We start from the raw sequence: 17,025 nt of genomic DNA, 5'->3' as shown, positions 1-17,025 counted from the left end.
ACTGGCCCTGCGGCCAGGCCGCACCACGGCGGACTTCCGGGAGAGCTGACCCAGGTCTGCGGTCGTAGCCGCCCCTCGAATCCTATATTCTTTTAGGCTCCTAATAACTTTACCAGTAGGCTTCTGATAATAGAGACTTCTTAGAAATTGTTTTTTAACAAACTGGCCCTGCGGCCAGGCCGCACCACGGCGGACTTCCGGGAGAGCTGACCCAGGTCTGCGGTCGTCCGAGCCCCTCGAATCCTATATTCTTTTAGGCTCCTAATAACTTTACCAGTAGGCTTCTGATAATAGAGACTTCTTAGAAATTGAAATTTTTTAACATTTAAGAGACTCTTCAAACATGCTTAAGTATTTTTATTGTATGGAAAAAGTAAAAGTATAATCATTATATTGAAATAATTTTCAGGATAGGTTAGATGGATAGGTTAATGTCTGGATTACTTAGGGTTCTGTATGAGAAAATCACTTTAAGCATTTGTTGGGTACTAATAAAGTTCTTAGCAGAGAGATGTCTTTGTTTACTGTGTAGCTGGGGGTAAAAGTAAGATTTGGGTAAAATTTGAATGTAGAGAAGAAGCGGAACATTTTTGGTTGTAATTTTTTTTTGTTATTGTTGAATTAGCAGAATGGCTGGATTCTTGAGGGTTTTAGAGATTATTTGTCCTATGAGTATGGAGGAATTAACCAAAGTATTTTCTATATATGATCGTAATTTACTATGTTGCCACTGAACTTTTAGGGAGAGGCGTTAAATACCTTTCAGTCAAGTATTTAAAAGGTAAGACAGGAAATCACAATTCAGAAAGATATCTAGAACCTAAGTTTTTATCAGGCTGAAATGACACTGGAATAATAACAAGGGAGTAACAGGAGTTTTTGCTGAAGCTGTTTTGGATTTGCTTCAACAGTAAAGTTACTTAAAACTTCTAATTTATAATAAAATACAATATTTACTGTAAGTAATTGAGCACTACAAATACCTTTGATTGTACATTATGTGTCAGGAACTGTGCCCTTCTTGGGAAAAGATGTATTTATATATCTATATCCATATATATATATATATCTATATCTACATATCTGTATTCTCTATCTCTATCTCTATCTCTATCTCTATCCCTATTCCTATCCCTATCCCTATCCCTATCCATATCTATATCTATATCTATATCTAATCTATATCTCCATCTATATCAATATCTATATTGTCATCTCTCTCTCTAATATTTATACTTATATATTAAAGAGAGAGAGAGAGATGTCTCCTACTCCTTTCCCTCGAAATGGAGACATAGATATTTCCAGTATATCATGGTAAATATGCACCCATAAGATGCAGCTCTGTTTCTATTTAGATAGAGTTATTCATCTATGAGGCATACTTAGAAAACCCAAGGGAGAGGCTGTGGAAGTTTCTTAGGAGAAAATTAATGCCTGGATGGGGCTTTGAAGTGTGAGGAAAGATGGGAAAGGCTATCTAGAGAGAGAGAGTTGCAGATAGCCTCAATTTAGCATTAAATGCAAGGAGAGTGCAGGAGATGAGGCTGAATGAGGCAGACAAGCCAGGTCATGGAATAACTTTTCTTTTCTTTTCTTTTCTTTTCCATTCTGAGAACCTTGAATTTTTATCATGGGGCAGAGATTAAAACCTTAACCAGGGTTTAAGCTAGGAAGTGATGTGGTCAGATTTCCTTGTGGAATTTGGGTTCCGTAGGGCAGATTTGTAAACTGGATGCAGTGAGTAATAAAGGGGATTTTAAGAGCTATGAATCTGTCAGCTAAGAAGCAGGATAATATGGTGGGTGGTGTTGAGGAAGGGATATGAAACTTACTTAATAGCATGGCGTATGGGGATGAGAAGGGCAGGGGAGGAGGATTCCCAGGATGGCATGTGGTGACCTGATATTAGGAACACAAAAAGAGGAGCAAGTGAGTTTGCTTTTTGAGAAGAGAGAAGGGAGACAGTGATGAGTTTTGTTTTGGGACTTCTGAGTTTAAGGTAATGTGGAGTGAACAGCAGGATATGTGAGTCTGGATCTCTGGGAAAAAAGTCAGGGCTGAAGATAAAGGGTTGAGATTGATTAACATAATACTTTCTGGCAAAGAAAGAGGTGATATAGCAATTGACAGGAGAAACAAGACATTATAGATAAATGGGAGGCTAGGCAATGCATTTTGAGAGATTAATTATGCTACTAGAGTTTGAAGTCCTTGAGGGATGGAATTCTGTCTCCTTAATTTTTATATCCTCAGCATCTATCACAGTGCCTGGTACCCAGTAGGCACTTAGTGAATGTTTGTTGAATGAGTCAAACTTTTACCATCACCCAGTCTGGAAACATTAACTAAAGCCATCTCTAGATTTCAATGTAAGTCTTGCTGATAGTATAACTTGGTTTCTTTATTTGATTGTTAAAAATAGAGGAGAAAGTCTAAATTTGTTTGAGGAATGTCTCTAGGAAAGAGAGGTATGCTAACAATGAATTTATAGGTAATAGCTAGTTTGATGCCTATGAAAAATAGGTGGATGATTATTTCTATTGTTCGAGTGGATTGTGGAATAGAATAGTCAAACAGCATCTGTCAGGCGAAGTCACTGCATAACCAAATCTTCAAATGTGATTTATAATTTTATCTTAAAAATGGTTAACCAGAATATTTGATAATACATAGTTATCTTTGATCTTTAGTCCTTATTGCATTTATAAGGAATACAAAGACAATAGGATAATTTTTAATTTATAAAACTGATAGTGTTTTAAAAATTGAAACGTGATCTCCAGCCTCTAAAACCCAATTTTTAGTGACTCATTAATGGCTCTCTAAATGTCACTGATGATCCTCGAACTCCTTTCCATTCTTAGTTTCTGGATCCTGGTTCTGAACATCAGCTGTGCAGGACATGCAGGTGTTAGCACAGCTGGCTTGCTGATGACAACTCTGTCCAGATAGCTGTCTTGTGTGTCATCATTCATATTGTTCAGTGTCATTCTGACCTAGCCAAGCTAAAAATGGGACTCCAGCTCAAGAGGGATTAAAAAACCTTGGCAGACTAAAGATAAGACACTACAGAATGTCATGTACGTGTGCTTAACAGTTTTTAGCTTGAACACATCTAAATAACTAATTTCAGTGTTCACCTCTTTCTCCTTTGGAATAATTCACCCTAGAAAAGAAACTATCTCCATGTGGGGGACTGTAACAATTCAATTCATTACACACTTCTCCATTCTCAAGTGTGGGTTTTGTGTGTTTTTTAAATAGCTCAAGATACATCTAAATAACTAATTTCAGTGTTCACCTCTTTCTCTTTTGGAATAATTCACCCTAGAAAAAAAAATATCTCCGTGTGGGGGACTATAACAATTCAATTCATTAAGACACTTCTCCATTCTCAAGTGTGGGTTTTGTGTTTTTTTTTTTAAATAGCTCAAGAGCACAGTAACCTATTTGTGGGGTACATTCCATGGTCTGTAACTTGCGTTACAGATTTATCATGCTGTCTAGGGCCTTTATAAGATGACCATGATTAAATCACCCTGTTTTCCAGCTTGATAATTTGATTTGAGGCTTCAGTTTTTCAGATGCTAAATTGGGATGTAGCCAGCTTGATAATTTGATTCAAGAGATCAGTGTCTTAGTCCCATAATTGGGATGTAACTGTATGTGTGCGGTGACTGTGGCGGCGGATTTTGCCCTTTCCTGGTGACAGCAGCTGGCAGTCATTGGAGAGTCTGGCTGTGGTCCAGAGTCGTAGGTGAAGTTACATAACCTCCCAGTAAAGAAGGTGAGTTCCTCACGTCCTTCTCTTCAGATGGAGTGTCTGTGCTTGCTGCAGCACCGAAGGAGTGCCGGCTCCTGCCGACAGAGTGCCAGTGATGTCTTGGGACATCATAGTTTGGGGCTCTTCCCTGTGAGATGGTGACCGTTGTGTAAGAGTGATTGCTGCACAGCTACCTGTCTCAGTGTCATCACTGTGTGTGTGCCGGTGGGGAGCAGAGCAGGGGGAGAGAAAATGTGAACGAATGAGGATGCCCACAGGTCCAAGGAGACTACTGAGGAAAACAAGGATGTTTATATAGTAATTTCTCTTGCTTATCACAAAACTACTTTTCTGAAACTTACATACTTTTGCTATGACTGCCAGACAAGGGATAAAGAAAATGAAAAAAAATAGTGTTGTTTTTTTAGGTAGAGAAATGGAAGAAATACCAAGATCTTAAACAGTTTCTCCAATTCGTAACTGTTCATTATAGACATTAAGAGGCATTATTATTTCGTGTTAAGAGCACTGGACTCAGGATCCCCATATTAGGGATGGCAATAGCTATGTCACAAGGTGGAGGGCAGAATCAAGTGAGCTGGTGTGGAGAGGACTTTGAAAAGTATGAAATACTTTTAGAAGCACTAGTGGTGCTATTACGAATAGAAATAGTACTGTACTCTATCCATTTCATTAATTCAACAGTTAAGGAAAGGTAAAACAAAGAGGAAATATCCATTTAGATATAACTATCCAATTTTGTAAAAATATGTTTTTATTGATTTTTAGAGAGATAGGAAGGGAGAGATAGATACAGAAACATTGAGAGAGAGAAACATCGATCAGCTGCCTCCTGCACAGCCCCCACAGGGGACCCAGTCTGCAATCTGGGCAAGTACACTGACCAGGAATTGATCCACTGACATCTTGGTGCATGGGTCAGCGCTCAAACCACTGAGCAACACCGGCCAGGCTAACTATTCCATTTTTAATGTCATTTCCATTATCTGGACATGCTTTAACTCCTGCTCCTATCACTAGGCACATACCAAAGTCCTGGAACTATCTAAATATCTTTTCTTATTGTTCTTTCTACTGCCCTGTAGAAAATGTCATTCCTATGAGTTTGGAATGACATTCCTTTTTGATCACATACTCACTTATGAGTGTCTGCATACATAACATTTTTCTTGTCATTATTGTTATTACAGAGTATATGTAACTGTGGCTGATTTTCTTCTCTATTTATAAAAGGCTCTCCAGTATGCCTACTTGTTAAGGAAATTTTCTGTTAATTGGATATTGGAATGGGTGATCATAGTTGTGCCAGGAGTGTTAGACAGTCAAATTGACTACATAAACTTTAAAACATACCAGGAGATATTACACTCATTTCATGAAACACTAGAAAAAAGGAGCCAAAAAGTGTCTGAGATGGCACTCTTTGTTAGTGATATAAGGTTCATGCATTCTCTGGTAAGAGGTGGTAATCTCCTTACATGTGTTCTCAAGTGTATCTAAGTTTCGATCTACTATAGCTTACCTCTTCTTCCTTGGTATCCTGTTGGTGAAAACATTTGCTAGTACTACATTTCATGAGTTTTTATTTTTTTATTGGAACATTAGTCCAGAGGGATTTAGAGCTGTTCAGGATAGAAGCTGCAGCTTCACATTTTGAGAGTTGAGTAGCTTTTCTAAAAATGACTAATTTAATTTCATAGTTGATGTATCTAGCAGAAACCGCTTTTTTGGTGTTATGGTTTGAATACAGATTGGTTTCTTGTGAGTGAAGGCTAATCAGAGGAATAGGAAAGGTACTTACAAGGAGCTTATGAACCACTTAATTCTAAAACTAGATTGTTATAATAAAATAAATATATTTTTGTAACAATTTTTGACTTAGAAAGTTTCATTTATTTTTATCTACATCTCTTAGAGCATATCTATTAGAAATATCTATTTTCTGAAAGTATGTAATAAGAAAGGGAAAAAACCTACTTTTTCTAAAAATCAAAATTTTAGAATGGAGTAATGTAGATTTTTTTATTTTTGACAAAATATGAAATTATACAACCGTTATAGAATGTTATAAAAATACATACAATTTGAATTGAGATTTATATTATGAAATGCTATAAGAAATCATATGTTAAAAATGAAGTTAGCCATTTTGAAGTAAGAAACATCGCGTATATATTTTTTATTGCTCACATCAAGGATTGTCTTTTGAAACTATAATTTAAAATCAATTTGAAATTATAATGTAATTTGTGGACAGGTGACAGTGGTTATTTTAATCCTTATTCACATTAAAATCTGTATTTTAAAAGATGAACCTACTTTTCCATTTAGGGAAAAAGTAATTTTACTATTCTAATATTGTTATTTCAGAACGTTTGACAGTAGAGCAACTTACTGTAGATTCTCATTTTTGATAGGAATCATTTTGTTTCCAATGGGTAGTGGATAAAGAAATCCCACTTATCTCTTTTCTGATTTTAGTTACTTTGTTCTCAGCTTGCCTATTCTCTGTGTGTGTGTGTGTTTCATGGACAAATTTAATGCATTAAGGGGAGAGTTCTTTTTCTAATGTTTTGTGTTGAATTTCTGCCCTGTTTATTCTTGTTCACACCCTGAAATTCAAACTGCCTTCTGCATTCTTTCTCAACAGTCTCTCCTTTTCTCTTCACTTTTTCCTGTTTCTTGTCGCCTTTCCTTCTTGCTTCTTTGCTGCAGTTATACTTTTTATTTGTTCTAGTGTCACTGTTTTGTATTCTCTCAACATGGTGCTTTCACTTCCTTTACCCATTAAAATAAAGGAATTCCTAGCCACTCCCTTTTCAAGACTTAAAAAAACACACAACCTTTTTCTAGAAGTATTTGGAGAAATTTAGATGCCTGCTCTCAAAGTTTTGCTTTAACTTAAAAGTGGAAAAATTCTTATCTTTTAGAAGAAATATTTGTGATAGTACATCTATTATATATCATGGATCACTGTCTCTTTTTTTTATTGTATAAAGTTTTACATATGTCTTAGGGTCACTGTCTCTTGATGGCACTGTCAACATTGAACAGATAATATATAATTCATAAAATATTAACACATGCATATTATTCAAATAAAGTAATGATGCTCATCATTAGATTTAGCAAAACAGCAGCATTTTGAGTTTTTTTCTAAAAACAGGATTATTTAATTTGCCAAATTAAATAATGTTTAGTGAAAATGTTAATTTGACAATAAATCACAGTTTTAAATGCCAAATGCCCCAGCTTAATGTTGTTTAGGAAGTTGTTTAGAGAATACAAAGTGTGGCTTACTGTTGCTGTATGTCAAGCTTCGCAGATGAAGCGTGGTGCCTGGTATTAATGGGGTTAAAGGACCCCCAGTGCTGGAACTGTGCTGTGGATTACACCTACACTGCTCAGAGTCCCCCACCCCCCTTTGCCCGTATTAGCAATCTGCTTTTGTACTTTGACATCCAGGATTTCCCTAGTGAATTTTGTCACAGAAAAAAGAGAATCATCAATATCACAGTTAAACTTGACTTTCAAAGCTAATAGTATCTCATTTGGGGGCTCAAATTTAATAAATTTTCTTTGATTCTGGGTGAGTTTTTAAACATCAAACAATGAATTGGCCTGGGTGCAGTAAAATATTTAGATCTATTGACTATGGTTCAGAAGGGTAGAAGGCAAAACACCAGTGGTTTGATGTTGATAAATTCTCAGTACCTTAATCCACATTAATGTTTTCTTTTATCTGAGTGCACATTGGTGACAAAAAGAAAAGCATGAGCAGGTATCCATACATATAAAATATAAACCTAAGGCAAATATATTTTTAAAATATGATTTATTCTGTTACATTAAGTAAGTGCAATAGCATTCTCATTCTGACTGAAGACTGGAGAATGTTTGTTACGGATGAAAATATATTCTGAATTGGGACTGTAGTGTGCCTATAGTCCTCACACTGTTATAAAAGTTGCCTTATAGTATATACTTCACAGCATACACTTTGACAGAAGTTCTTCAGATAAGCTTGGCAGAATAAGGGTTTTTATACCCATCGATTAGCATGAACAATTAAAGGTGTCATCATATGTTTGTGTATTTGCTGGTTTAAGGAAACTCTACAGAGTATGATAAGTCATTTATAAAATAAGAAATGATTCAACAGTTTTATAAGCTGCTCACGTAGAATGGAAAAATGAAGGACAGGTTTTCTATCATATTCAGTGTGGGGCAAAAGTAGGTTTACAGTTATTCATATGGAAAATAATACAATAATTAATAAATAATAATAGAATAAATTGTGTTTCATGTGCTCACAACTGTAAACCTACTTTTGCCCCACTCTGTATTGCCAAGTTGCATTTGAAGTTGCTCAGGTAAAAGTAGAGATTAAATACATTTACTAGTATCTGAGCAATTAAAGTTATTTGTATAGTTCTCCCCATTTTTACCTTTGCTAAAAAAGTCATAAAAACTCTTTTTATGCTGTGACTCTAAGCTAGTTGTATAACATTTATCAAGTATATGGTAGCATAGAGATAAAATTTTAAAACTAATTCAGGCATAAGGAAAGTTAGAAAATTTGCCTACATATGAAAACTCCAACCATTAATCCATAAGACTAAAATTGAGAGCTTACTGACCTTAAAAGTACATTAAACTGTGGAATTCTTAAGGCTTTTACTAAGTTTGGAAATTAAAAGTGAAAATTATCTGTTTCTGAATGTTTTCTTGTATCTAGTATTTGTGTTATATAGGGAGTATTTTCTCATTTGTCCAGAAGGTGGCAGTGTAATATCAACTGCATGTGATTCCTATACTGACCAGAGATTTTGTATTTCTCCTGTGAAATGTTTGTATTGTTACCTTTTTGAACACTTAAAATGCAGTACAAATTCTACTGATTCTATCCATTACCTTACTTAGAAGTTGCATGATCGAGCTGGTTTATATATATTTAATTGATGAAACTCAAGCTTATAAGAGTAAAAAGGGCAAACAAACCTCTTACTGGTATATTTTTAAGTATCCTTGTTTGTTGAGTGTATTTGTTTTTATTCCAGGGTACATAGTATTGAAGTTTTTTTTCAAAGACTAATACCTAATAATTATCTTGTCCAATATATATCAGTTAATACCAGTTAAATTAAACATGTTATTAAAAAAGTGATAATGATTAGGAGATTACTGTTTGTTTTTGCTTTTGTGGATTTCCCCCCCTTCTTTCCTCTTTCTTTTCAGGGAGGAACAGTGAAAAATAATTCAAAACCTCTTGATCAGAAGAGCTCCAGTGACTCTTCTTCCCTCCCTCATTTCAAGCAGGAGGATGCTTTTTCTTCTTAACATTCTCCCCCAGCACTCTGAATTAGAGATTTATTTGCAACGAAAAATCAATTAGTCCTAAATTTATTCATGGATTTCAGGTCCAGCGATCAATGCAAGTCCACTCAGTGGGCTCAAGGGGACCCAGTTCATCCCAGTTAATGTGTCTGAAGGGGAATTACCATTGATGCTGTTTTTTTCCCTTTAGGTCAGAGATCAGATCTCGCTGTCACGGACTGCGGCAAGTAGGAATGACTTCACCCTGCAGCTACCCAAACTGCACCTGGAGACCTTTGCAATGGAGGGGCTCAAGGGCGGGCCAGAGGTTGTAGCGTGCCAGGTTAGAGTCTAAATAACATTGTTTGCTACTGAGATGTATAGAAAAATAAAATGTAGTAACTGGAGAGAATGAAAACCTCAAAGTATTGTGAATAACATAATGGAGATGCAAATAATGTTTCTTCTATCATGTAACACTATATTTCTTTCTTTAAAGTCTTGATCCAGCCTGTTAAATAATCCCAAAAAGTATTTTTTTTTTACCAAGGAAAATATGTCTTTTATAGCTAAGTAAGTTTAAAAAATTACTTTTTTTTTTTTAAATCAGCAGAGGACAATAAGATGCTAGGCTGTTATCTTCTTAAGCTAATCTCAATTTGTAGCTCTTGCTGTTTTAAAATAAATCACTTTAGATAAAATTATCAGGAGAGATATTTGAAAATTTTCAATGTTAATTCCAAAGTATATCCAACATTTCTTACATGGGGATTTATTTAATTTCAGCAAGTCTAGAACTGTGCTTGGCAACATAGAGTATTTTGCCCTTTAATGTTTAGTTTTAATGAACATTATATGTGCAAACTAGGTTATTTCATTTATGAAACTCAAAGCACCAAATCATAAAACCTCAAATAATTTTAAGAAAAAACTTAATAAAGAAAATTATTTTCAAAAACATAATTCTTTTCAGATGTTGCATATATCTTTCTATTCTAGGTTACTATTGTGTCATTTTATTACTTAGGTCTAAAGTTTTTTTTAGTGAGACAAAACAAAATTTAATATTTGCTTTATTCTCCTTAAAATATCTAGTGCCTTTACTAGAAAAATGTATGAACATTATCTAAACCATAGGGAGCCTGATGTATCAAAAGAGGTAGTCCTTGTTTAAAAGCATTTTAGGTTTTTAAATTTTATTTAAAAGACAAATATCTTAAAACTCAGTCTGTGTTTCACATTTTGAGGTTTGAAATAAACTTTCATTCTTCAGTTTATGGCCCTGTGAAATTTTAATTTTGTACAAAATTAGTGTCAGTCCAAGTGGTGCTATGTTAATTTTTTCTACATGTTCCATACCCTAATTTAATTAGTTACTAATACTCAGATCAGAACTTTACAAAGAAAAAATAAGCACCAGTTGTTTCTTTCATTAGATTGTCAATCAGTATTTTAAAATATATGTAATTGTAAAACTAAGCATAAAATATTTTTATTTCCAGATATAGGCTACAATACTGTACCATTACTTAATACAAAATTAAGAAGTGCATTTTAAATTTGACTATCATTATTTATGAATTCATTGTAACCCTGAGCACAGTGTGATTTGAGATTTTTCTAGTGGTTGTAAAATAATCCTTTACTTGGCTGTCTTGATTCAGACACTCATAAGGTTTAATACTTTTCATAATTCACAAATAAAGACTTCCCCCAAACTCTGGATTTGGGTGATTTGGAAAGAGACTGATGCCTTGGGGTGCTATTTTTGGGGCAAACCATGAACGCTCTGTGGTTTTGACATTTGTGAATAGCAAGAAGGAAATGTATAGACCCATATGTTAAACTGATTTTTTCCAAGTTCTAATAAAAATAGTTAGGCACGTTACCATATACCTAAACACTTGGGTGAGTTTTGCATTGCCATGCTGTATTATACATTACAGTTTAGTAATAATATATTTTGGTTTAGTATTCCGCACAGAGAAGAGCACATGATTTGGGCCATAATACTGTTTTACACATACACACAGACACCCACACATGCCCTCACACATGTAGTTGGTAATATGCTTTGAATACTTTGAGAAGAAAGGCACTATGTTAACTGATGACCTTAATTGTAGTAATAGTACCATTTCAGTGAGCATGTATTATGCACCAGGTATCATGCTTAGCTCTTTAGATACATGATTTCATGTAATTCTCACAATGAAGCTGTCAAGTGGATGGCATTATCTCCATTTTAGAGTTTAGGTAGCTCTCCTAAAACCAACAGCAAGTAAACAGCAGAGCCTTAACTGATAAAATCTGACACTAAGAAATCTAGACACCTGTGTTAAATGGAAAGCGTGAAATCTTTTAAATCTATAGTGGAGTTTTTCTTACATTGACAAAAATGTTCATTCTGTATCTTTGTATGATGTAGGTCATAGTTTATGCTGTACTATAGACAAATTCAAGATAAAAGATTTTGTTTTCATTTGACAGGCTAATATTATGGAACTCTATACCTTTTCACAGCATGTAAATATGTATATTTATGCCAAGTGTGGCTGCACATTCAGGAATTCAGCGTTTGTTTAGTTTTGCCCTCAGTGCTGTTCATTCTGTATCTTTGTATGATGTAGGTCATAGTTTATGCTGTACTATAGACAAATTCAAGATAAAAGATTTTGTTTTCATTTGACAGGCTAATATTATGAAACTCTACTTTATACCTTTTTACAGCATGTAAATATGTATATTTATGCCAAGTGTGGCTGCACATTCAGGAATTCAGCGTTTGTTTAGTTTTGCACTCGGTGCTGGTGGAGTGGAGTATTCAGTGAGTGCACGTGCTTTGGTTATGATGAAGAGGAGGGCATCGCTCTGCAGGTTGTGGTAGTGTATGGACCAATTGGCCAACCTGCACAGCCATCATTCAGAGCGGTGGGTGCTGAAGTTTTCCTAGACAGTCCTGTCTGTCTTTTCCAACAGGGCAAGCTTCATTATGGGGATAATTCTGTACACAAGGAAGACCAGTGAGCACGATTGAGAGACGAAGAGGATGAGGGGTTTACCTTTTCTTTTTGGACACAGAAGAACATGTGACTGATGCTCTCCTTCAGGAGAAAATTCAGTTCAAGTGGTCTCTGATCTGCTAGCTTTTAGCCTCAGTTTCCTTCTCTGTAAAAAAAAGTTTTATGCTACCCATTTCTCAGGCATGTAGTAGGATTGAATGAGGCAATGCATGTAAACAGAGAGCACAGTGCCTCACAAGGAAAGCAGGCAAGGCATGGTGCCTGTTCTTGGTGCAGCCGTCCTGGGACCCCTGCAAAGATAAAACAAGCAATAGTCGCTTGTTTCCATTACTCTGAAGGGGCATGTGGTGTGTTTTATTTTGAGAAATCCTTATCTAGGATCTTTCTCTATTCCTTTCCATTTGGTTCTTTTAGTCTCCCTTGTTTCTTCAAAAGCTTGAAATTATTTTGATCAAGATCAATGTTACTTCCCTACTTACTTTTCCATGTTACTTGATGTTCCATTGAGGCTATAGTGCCACTAAAACGCTTTGCCTAAGCTTCTATGGCAAGTTTAGAACTATTGTATCTGTGCTCTTATCTCTGAGATAACAGCATATCCATCTGCCAGAGTCCTGGGAAAAAGTGTAGTGTGAATGCAAATCCAGTGTAGTGTGAATGCCGAGGACTTCATAATAGAAATATTTTGCCATACTGTATAAAGATAATAACCTGTTACTCGTTATCTTATACTTTGAATTTTGTGTTTTTAAAGGACTGTTATCTAATAATTTAATATCGGGCAAATATTAGCAGGCATGCAATAAATGCTTGTGTCTCCATCCTCATTCAATAAGAAGCCAGGAACAATATCAGTAGCTAACATTTGTTGGGTGCTTATTCTGTACCAGTTACTGTGCTAAGCACCTTACATATACTGTCTCATTTAATACCTGCAACAACCTTATGAGTAGTAGGTGCTCTGCTTTTATCCATTTCATAAAGAAAGAAGCTCAGTTTATTGAGATGAAGTAAATTGCTAAAGGTCACATATCCAGTGAGTAGGGTAACTGGTCCATTCATGCTTTTAATCATGCCTTTCTGCCTTTTGTAAACCATTGCTTAGGCTTACTGGTTTTTTTTGTGTGTGTGTTTTTGGTGTGTGTGTGTGTGTGTGTGTGTGTGTGTGTGTGTGTGTGTGTGTGTGTTTGAGAGAGGGGGGAAGAAGGGAGAGAGAGAGAGAGTGAGAGAGAGAGAGAGGGGAAAGAAGGGAGGGAGAGTGTGAACATGGCTGAGAGGGAAAGAATAAAGGCAGGGTCTGTCTGTAGAGTACAATTTCATTTGTGTGGAAATAGTGGAGAGAATAGGAATCCAAAAGAGGTTAACTGGGAAAGTTACTTAAACTGCTTATTTGGCCTCTTCATCTGTAAAGGGACGATAATAAAGGTTTCTAACTCCGTGTTAGTGTGACTGGCGAGTGAGTGGGTTAGCACATCTGAAGGGCTTAGAATAGTGACAGGTCCGTTGTAAACACTCAGTATTTATTTGTTAGCTGTCCCCTCCCGTGGAAGCTCCGCAGGCCGGGACATGGTGTGCTCCCTGCCACGTCCTCCGAGCTGGGCGCTGTGCGGGCAGGAGGCCCCAGCAGGTGCGGGGAGGAATACTTGATTTCAGACGCTGGGCAGGTTGGCGCGGGAAGCTGCTTCGCCCGAGTCGAGAGACTTGATACCAGTTTTTACTTCTGGGCCCATTCATTTAAAAAGAAAAAGCTCCCCGAACCATCTCATAAAAGGCGTTAAAGGCTTAGTGCATAATAACTCTACCTCTGGAAATAACACTTTACAAATATGTGTTTATAAACACTTCATTAGAAAGGCTTCATTGTGAAACCACTTATTTATGAAGATTCTAAACAACAGAGTCTTCACCATAATAAATACAGTAATCCCTTAATCACCTCTAACCCACCATGTCATTATACAGTCCTTATTTGGTATGGCTTTTTGTTGTTGTTGTTATGGGTTATACCCATGACTTTAGGGATACCATAGTGTTTTACACTTATACTTATTTTCCAGGCATAGAAATTACTTCCAGCTATTTTGTTGTATTTATAAAGTTAAACCATGAAGAGCATCTTGAAGGGAATTTTGTTCTTATTTTTTTATGTGTAGAAGAAAGAAATAATTATCTGTTCCTAAACTGTCGGGGAATAAAAATATCAAGACTCACTCTTGGTAATTTTTTACATGTGTTGTCTGCTACTTAGTGCAGCAGTCTTCTAATTGCTGTACAAGAAATTTCTCCTTTTCTAGCATAGTTAGAAATTACAGAGATGCTGCACTTTCTACTTGAAAGATTGTGTTCTTTAGATATTTTCTCCTTCATGTTATCTCAACAATATAAGTGAATTTCCAGGTACCTGATTATTTTTTAAAACGGGAAAATCAGCCATTTTGAATGGAAATCTTGCTAAATATGTCAAATACTATTTTTTAAATAAAAAGAATATATACTGAAATTAAAATTTTATTATGCTGGTTCATTATTATAGGTATAAACTGTAGTAATATAAGAGTAGTATAAAGTGCTCAGCTGGATAATGGCATTTGCCTTTAAACACTACAACTTCAGCCCTGGCTGGTGGCTCAGTTGTTTGGAGATTGTCCTGTACACCAATGAGTTGGGAGTTCGATTCCCGGTCAGGGCACATACCTAGCTGTTGGTTTTGGTTGATGTTTTTCTCTCTCTTTTTCTCTCCCTTTCTCTCTCTAAACATAACCTTGGGTGAGGATTAAGACACACACACCACTACAACTTCATAGAAATGTTGCTAATACTGAAAATTAACTTTTAAAAAATTATGAAAGTTATACATGATCATGACAATAAGAAATTAGACTCTTAAAGCATAGAAGAAAATTTAAGATCATTTAATATTCTGCCATTCAGAGATAGCTGGTGTTAACATTTTGGTATATGCTCTTGTAGTTAGTATAGTTATTTTTTAGTCACAAATGCAAACACGTGTACATATCATTTAAATTAATATGTCTACCTATATTTAAACAATAACTGGGCCACACTGTTTTGTAAACCTTTTTTAAATGTAATAGAATATCATGGGTGTTTTTCTTGTCAGTAAATATAGATTTACCTTATTGTGCTATAAATTCTAAAGTGAAAATATCTTTTAAAGTAAAAGTAAAGTGATTAGAATTGGGTTGTAGAATCAAACAGGATGTTGAAATGCTACCTTCTTCAAAGGTTGGAAAGTACTTCCCCAGAAAAGAGTGTTTGTTCGGGAAACACAATTAGCTGGAAAAGTCATATAGTTTATCTGAGAATAAATTTATTTTGATGGGAAAATGCCACCCGTTGTCTTCTAGAGCTGTTTATAGCTGTAGTCTACAATTCCAAATATATAAATTGTACCAATGAGGAATCTAAATGTCCTAAGTTTGAGGCCTACTTTGAGGATGAATATAAGAATTAGTGTGTTGCCCTGACCGGTGTTTCAGTGGTTAGAGCATATCAGCCTGGGAACCGAAAAGTCTTGGGTTCAGTTCCCAGCCCCAGTGGGGCATGTGCACAGGAGGCAACCAATCAATATATCTCTCTCAGATCGATGTTTCTCTCCCCCTCCCTCCATTCCACTCTTTCTAAAAAATCAATGGAAAGAATATCCTGGGGTGAGGATTAACAGCAACAAAAAAAGAATTAGTGTGTTATTTGTTTGTTTATTTATTTATTTTTCTGTTGACACTAGGAAGAGAAAACAATGTTTTCTGATGTAATATTGTTAGAAAGACATTTTTATTTGCCAGTTAAAATTTTGGAATTCTTCTCTGAAGATTTCCTAATGCACAAGCATATATTGTTTCTTCAAAATTTCCTGGTAACAGAGCTGTAAGCAAGGCGAAATGAAACGAAATATCGTGTGAATCAAGATGTTAGTGTGTATAGAAGAACTGGTTTTAAGGATGTGTTGCTTGCTAATTGGGATAATAATTATTATCCAGTTAAACAGTAGCATTCAAAGATTGGTTATAGTCATGGTGAGTTATGCCTTCTGGTCTTCAATCTGTATCTTCTCCTGATATTTTCTATGAACAGGAAGACTTTTCGGGAGACCTGGCCTAGCAGGTCAGTCATTCGAGCAGTTTTGGTATCAACACCCTCCTTCCTGCTTGCTTTTCTTCCTCTCCCTATTTGCTTTGCACTTTTTTTTTTTTTAAATTTGGTAGTGGCGACGGTGGTTGGGCGCTGGGGGAAGCCTATTTAAGTGTAAGTGTAACCCTATTTGATAACACCTTTTAATGCTCATTATTGAGAGACTGAGGCCTGTGAGCACTTGAACTTTCAAGTGCTGCCACAGAATTGCTATTCATTTCAGCTACTTGGACAAAAAACAGTGTTTGATGGACTGCCTAGGTGAAGACCTGGAAAAGGAAGGGTTATCTACAAATTGAGTGAGTTTATTATGGCTTAGTGATTTGCTGATTGATTTCATTTGCTGTCAGTTAAGGCTCTCTTAATGTCAGTTTTCTTTGCATAATGCCTTGAAATAAAGACTAATGAAGTTCTTCAGATTGATGCCGCTTATATAAACTGACCCTGATTTGCCCTTATTCCACATGACAATTTAAGTGACAGCAGTTAGGGGAAAATACAGCAGATAATATGCAACTTAAGGATTAAGGGAAATGCAGTAAATCTTTCAGTCTAAAACTAGGTGCAAGAGTAATTTCTTGTAATTCTACAGATGCCTTAAATTTTATTAAACAGACCATTATTACTCTCACATGTGTGTATGTACTAGTATATATAACATATAAAATGTGTATATAATATACATATATGTAAAATTTACATATATATGTATATGTGTATGTGCATATATGTATATATATGTATGTG

The 17,025-nt window shown here is 35.5% G+C and overlaps 1 protein-coding gene across 1 annotated transcript in view; it reads left to right on the top strand.

Annotated features, from left to right (window-relative positions):
• Nucleotides 1–17,025, top strand: part of CCDC171 (coiled-coil domain containing 171) — a 250,803-nt gene that overhangs the window by 173,617 nt on the left and 60,161 nt on the right. The window contains exon 24 of the mRNA XM_014542370.1: nucleotides 9,315–9,446. Within this exon, the coding sequence (XP_014397856.1) occupies nucleotides 9,315–9,446 (132 nt within the window). The remainder of the gene's footprint in view (nucleotides 1–9,314; nucleotides 9,447–17,025) is intronic.

The sequence above is a fragment of the Myotis brandtii genome, unplaced genomic scaffold (genome assembly GCF_000412655.1).
Source record: "Myotis brandtii unplaced genomic scaffold, ASM41265v1 scaffold30, whole genome shotgun sequence".
In the NCBI taxonomy this organism is placed as follows: domain Eukaryota; kingdom Metazoa; phylum Chordata; class Mammalia; order Chiroptera; family Vespertilionidae; genus Myotis; species Myotis brandtii.
This window is presented reverse-complemented; position numbering and strand designations above follow the sequence as displayed.